The following is a 7540-nucleotide window of genomic DNA, read 5'->3' as shown; positions in this document are numbered from 1 at the left end:
TATAACAAGCACAAAATAGTTATGAGGTCTGTTCCAGGGACCAAGCCCGTGCTGAAAAGGTTAAAGCTTTCCAGAAAACAATATTTAAAACAAGTTAAAATGTTTTCAGAATTTTTGTACATGTATTTTTCTTTAAAGACCTCAGCAACAACTGAAAATCATACCAGTTTACAACATTGAATTTTTTCTATTTAAAGTATATTTTCAATTTCAGTAAATAATACAGGATTTGTCTCAGGAAGACGTTAAGCTTAATTTTAATTATAATAAACAGTGTTAGTTTGTTCTTCTGAGAAAAGAATTGTGTGGATGTGGATATTACAAAACGTGGAAGGACACAAATAAGGTGTAACACTTGCAAAATTAAAATAAGTTGACTGTTGACTACAAACACAATGTTTTGGGCAACAGGTCTTCATCAGGTTTCCAGTGAGAAAAAATGTATTTTCAAACAGATAGGGTGTAAAAAATAAATAAAAAAGAACATATTCTCAAGCTAAAATATAACAAAGAAAGGTATGAGAGATAACACACACACACATAAGTAATAATAAAAAGTATATTTTTTTGGGTAAAGTTGAAAGAAATACAATATTAATGAAAGAAGAAAGTAAATTAGAGTAATGAAATATTAAACAAAGCAACCAATTACAATAAGCAAAGCATGAATAAAGGCAATGAAATAATAAGCAATTATAACCAATGTGAGAATTAACACATGCATTGAATAATATTGTCAAACTAGATACAACATTGAAATGTATGGGAAGTGATTCCAAAAAAACAAAAACAGCAAATTAGAGATGTGAATTATTAAACAAAAATAAACAAATAAATATCAAGGCAATCAATTTGTTCAGAAAAGGTTTGATATAACAAACAAAGATAGTTGGTTAAGCTTACTTACTTACTTAACACCACTAAAGTTGCCCAGATCATCCAACAAAATGTCAATATCCTAAATGGTAACCTCACACCTTCCAAAATTTTTAAAGAATATCCATTCATCTGTTAAAAAATACGACAAAAAGACCAAAAACACTTTGGTTCACAGTATCATCCAGAAACTAACCCTCAGTGCAAATTCAGGTACATTGTTTTATCACAGAAAGAAATGAGTCACCTGTCAATATGTTAACACCACAACACCCATGTATGGCCTCAAAGTAAATTCCAAATACAACAGTCCTTCATGTGCATTTCAACAAACCTAATATACTGTGTGATTTGTGTATGCTATACATTGGTCAAACATGTTGCCCTTAAGGAGCTCATTGATGTGAACATTTTTCCTACATGAGAGATAATGACACTATGAAATCCACAAGTAGATATTTCAATAACCTTACACACTGTCTCTCCAACTTCTCTATACTTGGACACAAATTTGCTCGCTTCACTGTACTTCAAAAAGAATGTCTTGAAAAACATAATTTTTTTTAAATTATGCACTGTTAACCCATTTGGAACAAAGAAAAACTATACTTTCTTTAACTTTACCCACTTTTCTCTTTACCTTATACCTGATATATACTTTCTCATAACATTCTTTGGTTTTCTTAACAATTTTGTTCAAGAAAGACATTCTTTTACTAGCTTGACCACCCAAGTTTATTTGTTATAACAAACCCTTTCCTTAATGGGTTTTATTTGGAAACTCGGATCTGTAATGTACTTTTAAGGAAGCTGATAATGAAGATGTACAATTTTTATGTAGAGTTTGTACGTTGGAGGAAAAGTTAGAGGCAATCATGATTAAATTAGATGCAATAGATAAAGAGAAATGTAGATTGTGGGAAATGGCAGCAGGATTTCAGGAGGAGCTTAAGCTTTTACATGCAAGGGATACATCAGCTAACAATGACTTTATGGAAGTTAGAAAGAGTACTGTTAAGGCTAAAACTGGTGAATTTAGTTATAATGAGCCTATTCTATAGAACAACAATAGATAATAAGGATAATGGATAATAAGGAGGTTATAGTTATAGGTGATTCCTTCATAAGGCATGTGGATAGAATAGTCTGTGGGGTAAATAGGGATAAAAGAATCAGATGATGCTACCCAGGGGCACAGGTGGAGGATATAACTGACAGAGCAAAAGATATAACAAAGGGGGATAGCAGAGGTTTTTTTTGTACTGCATGTAAGAGCTAATGATGTAGAGAAAGGTGGGTCAGTGGAGCTAATTGATAAGTATAAGGGGTTGATAAAGACACTTTTAGAAAATGTCCATAACTTAATTTTGTCAGGGATACTGCCCAGAATTAGCTGTGGGTATGAAGTTATAAGTAGGTCATTAGGGCTAATTGCTAGGCTTAGCTCAGTATGCAAGGATGAGCAGATTGGCTGGTTGGACTTGTGGGATCAGTTGAGTTGGAGAAGGGAGCTTTTTTGCAATTGATGGTTTACATTTAAATAGAGTAGGAGCTGGCTTGTTTGTTAAGGCTATTAACTCAGCTGTAAGGGAAGTTTTAAACTAGGATTAGACAGTGGTGAGGGCCAGGAAAAAATGAATACAGAAAGAATAAGAGGCAGAGAAAAGTTTAGCATAGGAAATAAGTATAGAAGAAGTTATAATGATAGGTTTAATTGTTACTATTGTAATGCTAGAAGAAATAAAATACATGACTTTAGAGTACTGGTAGGAATGGAGGATTTTGATAAAATGGGAATAACTGAAAGATGGTTAAACATAGATGATTTTGATGAGAGAAATTTTTTTGAAATACCGAGTTACAGGCTATTTAATAGGGATAGAGTATTAATGAGGAAAGAAGGAGTGGCTTTATATGTAAAATGTGAGTTACATCAAAGATAATAGCAAATAGTTTCTATTAGTGGATATAAAGGGAAAAGGCTTTTAGTGGGAATTTGTTACAGACCACCAAATGATACTGTTACAATAGCGGAAGTCACGTAACGCTGCTGGCCCGTTGGCATGTGTGATGAGTTTCTCGAATGATCGGGGAAGTCCGAATGTGTTGGAGATGTCCTTTTCGTTGGTATATAAGCCTGGCAGAGGAAAGCCAGCATGGGGGGTGGGGATATATAAATCAAGAGAGAGAGCAGTAGTTACTTTGAGTTCAGTGTAATTTATGATTTTGCTAGTGAGCCGTAAAGTGTGTGTTTTGCACTTGTCGAGAGTGAAGTTATTGAGATTGTGAATTGCTGTGATTTATAGCATGTATTATAAAAGTTATTAAGTTTAATGTGATGAGAAACGTACTGATTGTGGAACTACTGTGTACTAAAATTTTGTATCGAGGAAGAATAAACTGGCTTAATCAAGAAAGGACTTGTATCGCTGAAGATTCTTGTAAAGAATTTATACCGGAAACAAACAAAAAAGTAGATACGTAACAATACTAATGAAATTAGTGAGAAACTTTAGAATGAAATCTGTTAATGAAGTCATAATTATGGGCAATTTTAATTTCAGGCATATAGATTGGGAAATTTTAGAATCAAACCATGAGGGAGAAAGGTTTTTGGAAACTGTTCAGGATGGCTTTCTTCACCAGTTTGTCAAGGAACCAAGAAGAAACAATGCTATTTTAGACTTATTGTTAACTTCAAATACATAAATGATTCAGAGGGTAGAAATTGGGGAACATCTGGGTGCAAGTGATCATTGCTCTATTAGGTTCAATGTTTTGCTGCACATGGAGATAAGGATATATTTTGGTTACAAATTTCAAAAAAGCAAATTTTGAAGGGATGTGACAAGAGTTATCTGTTGTGAATTGGGCAGCTTAGTTATTTGAAGACACTGATCAGATGTGGAAAATTTTTAAAGATAAATTTTATTCAATGTAAACATATTCCTAATAGAAAGAAATGGGTAGCTTCAAATAAAAAACCAGGTTGGTTCATAAAGAATTTAAGAAATAAAATTAAAGCATCAAAAATTTATGAAATTTAAATTGACCGGTATGACAGGAGACTTAATATTTGGCAAGTACCTGAGGATTGGAAGTTAGCTAATGTAACTCCTCTTTTCAAGGGAGGTGATAAACATTGTCCCAGTAATTATAGACTCATTAGTCTTACATCAGTTGTGGGAGAAAATTTGGAAAGTCTGTTAAAAGATGCTTTGCAAAGTCATTTAACAAAGTTTAGAATCTTATTAGATAGTCAACATGGTTTCACTAAGGGAATATTTTGCCTTACAAATCTTTTAACATTTTTTGAATAGGTTATTGCTTACGTAGATGAGGGTAAGGGTGTAGATTTGGTGTATCTGGATTTTCAGAAAGCATTTGACAAGGTGCCACATAAAAGGCTTGTAAATAAATTAGCTCTATAGGTGTGGGGGATAAGTTAGCAAATTGGATAGAAGAGTGGCTGGATGGAAGAAATTAGAGGGTTGTTACAAATGGAGTTCAGTCAAACTGGATTAATGTCACAAGTGGGGTACCTCAGGGCTCAGTCTTAGGACCTTTGCTCTTTTTGATTTGCATAAATGATGTAAATGAAGGGATAGTCAATAAATTACTTAAATTTGCAGATGATATTAAGGTCTTGAGTGTTGCTAGCTCTGAAGAGGATGCTGCTGATTTACAAAAGGATTTAGATCATTTAGTGAGTTGGCAAATAAATGGCAGATGGATTTTAATTATAATAAATGCAAGATAATGCATGTGGGTTATCATAATTTGAATTATAAGTACTATTTGGATGGAACCTTAATAGTGTTGTGAAAGAAAGGGATCTTGATGTAATGGTTGATCAGTCTCTTAAGCTGTCCAAGAAGTGTGCTGTTGCTAGTGTAGTGCAAATAGGATATACTGAAATATTGAATACAAGTCTAAAAAGGTTATACTTTCATTGTACAGGTCACTGGTTAGGCCACATTTGGAATCTTGTGTTCAGTATAGGGCTCTTTACCTTAGGAAAGACATTGAATTGTTGGAAAGGGTTCAGAGAACGGTTACTAAAACGATGCCTGGGAAGGAGGGGTTGTCATACGAGGAAAGGCTGAAATCTCTCAAATTGTTTTCTCTTGAAAAAAAAAACGAGTTAGGGGGATCTGATTGACGTGTTTAAGATTGTAAAGTTAACTGATAGTGTTGATTTATCATATTTTTTTATAATTAAAAGTGAAAATAGTAGGACTAGGGGACACAAATATAAATTTGGGCAAGGTAGGAGTTATCTTCAGCTAAGACAGTTTTATTTTTCTAACAGGGTGTTTGGCCTTTGGAATGGGTTGCCTTCAGATGTTGTAGAGGCAGTAAATTTAAAGAGAGTTTAAGAAAAAGTTTGATATGTATATGAATGAAAAGGGCTGGGTTTAAAATTTTTGTATTTTATTTTTTTAATCATTTTAATTTAGTTTTGAGAATGGAACAGCCGAGATGGACCAATAGATCCCATGTTGTCCCAAAATATTATGTTTTGTTAAATTTGTTTTCTTTATATTAATATTTTATATTCAATTTCCCTAACTTTCATTGATCTATTTCACTGAACATCATTCAATGCATGTATTCATCCACTCACTAATTGTATTTTCTTATTGTTTGTATGTATATATAATTTTGTATTTCTTCCAACTTTACCCAACAAATCATTACTTTTATGTGTGTATGTCTGTTACTTCTCATACTTTTCTTTGTTCTAATTTATCTTCAGAATATGTTTTTGAGCTTTAGAGCCACACACATTCTTTGTTCTTATTCTTATACCCTATCTCTTTTAAAAGTTGTTTTCTTCTCACTGGAAAACTTGACGATGGGTTTTTGCCAAAAATGTTATTTCCATATTTTTATTTTGCAAGTGCTTCACATTTTTATTTTCTTCTACATAAAGTATTCTGACTGAAAAGATAACAATTTCAGGAAGATGCAGTTAACTGTAATCAGGTAAGTAAACAGATATTTCTATTGTTCCTACTACAATAATATTTTGCAAGTATATCACATGACATTAAGTAAAGCACATATGAATGTAAACACACAATACTAATTTTCCAAATTATACCTTCCTGTGCTTGCCTAAAAGTCTTCCATCTGGTCCAAAAGACAAAGATGTGTTGTAAAGTTTTCCTGAATCCAGTTCTGGGAAAGAACCTTTCAGACAAATAAAATTAAATGTTGCTTTTCTGATTAATATTATGAAACATCAACACCTTATATACTACTCAAAATAGCACTCTGAAATCTGGCTTCTTTAGTTTATTTTTAGTACATAAAAAATGAAATTAGTTCAATGTTTACTTATAATCAGTTTAATATCATTAAGTAAAGAGTATAACATGGCATATTAGATATAAGCAAAAGACTACATCTTTTCAAAATGATTAGAATTTGATCTAAAATATTGTTTCCTTGTAGCACACAGATTCTTTAGAATTTCCAGGTAACAATTAATTCTATTTTATCATTCCACGTCCTGTGTGAAATGTTGTGCATGTGTAACTTCAGTGAACTGAATTCTCTCCTAGAAGACTGAAGTGGTTTGTCTTGAAATTTTCTTTGTGCAGCAGAGATGGATATATTTATTGCTACTTTGTAGCAATACTTTCTTTTAATAATAAAAATGATTTGAGGAATTTGAAAAGATTTCTTACAAAAAAAATATTTACATTTATTTGAGATTAATCTTAAGCAAATGGTCAACTATGTTACATTGTCAAGAGAGAAAGTGAGTGAATCTAAGAAAGGTAAAAAGAATACAGAAATCAAACGATTTAGATACAAAGAAAGTTGATCAGAAATGTTTAAAAGTATACAAAGTAAACAGGGAACCACTGGAAGCAGTCTGACAAATGATCTTCTCTTAAGTGTTGAGATGGTCACAGAAAATTATGAAACTCTTACTAGCATAGATAGTTAGAAGACTGATAATGTAATAAGCTCAAACAGATGAGAACTTTTTTGAAGAGATTATTATGTCTTTAATGGTTGATATGCAAAGTGAACAACAAGCTGAAAAAGAAACTACTGTTGGCATGAGTTGCACAGTTTACGAGTTATAAGGGTGCACTAATGACCATGGCTATTATAATGAAGAAACTGATTACAATATCCATATTAGAGGAACAAACTTGTTCACATAGAAAAAGATTCTAAGGACATTGTTGAACACCCTCTTAAAAAGTCAAAAAGTGATCAAGAAATATCAAGCTCAAGTTTCAAAAAAGCAATGCAAAATTTCAAATTCAAACATACCATTGATGTGAAAGTTGGAAATTAACTAGTTGAAATGGTCAATATTATTCTTGTAATAGAACTTCTCATGAGCAATACCAAATCTCATGAAAAATATTAATCAACCAGAAAATTATACGTCAATGGCTAACATACATATTAATCAAATTACAAGTATAATAAATTTTTTTTATTTTTATAAAGACAAGTAGGGATTGATATATTCGTAACCTAGCTAGTTATAGTAATATAGAAAGTTTTAATGTTACAAAATGTATTGAAACAAGAAAGTCAAAAATACAAAACTGAGTTATTTAAATTTTTTTTAAACTATTGCTACTTTGGCTCAGTCTATCATAATTCATCTTTGTTAAAGTAGGGATAAAAT

The 7540-nt window shown here is 31.8% G+C and overlaps 1 protein-coding gene across 1 annotated transcript in view; it reads right to left on the bottom strand.

Annotated features, from left to right (window-relative positions):
- Window positions 1-7540, bottom strand: part of LOC106475099 (omega-amidase NIT2-like) — a gene marked incomplete at its 3' end in the record, with an annotated part of 26382 nt that overhangs the window by 5460 nt on the left and 13382 nt on the right. The window contains exon 4 of the mRNA XM_013935795.2: window positions 5984-6072. Coding sequence (XP_013791249.1) covers window positions 5984-6072 — 89 coding nt within the window. The remainder of the gene's footprint in view (window positions 1-5983; window positions 6073-7540) is intronic.

The sequence above is a fragment of the Limulus polyphemus genome, unplaced genomic scaffold, assembly GCF_000517525.1.
Source record: "Limulus polyphemus unplaced genomic scaffold, Limulus_polyphemus-2.1.2 Scaffold8085, whole genome shotgun sequence".
NCBI classification, from domain to species: Eukaryota; Metazoa; Arthropoda; class Merostomata; order Xiphosura; family Limulidae; genus Limulus; species Limulus polyphemus.
The sequence above is the reverse complement of the archived record's forward strand: the minus strand, read 5'-3'. Positions and strand labels throughout refer to the sequence as shown.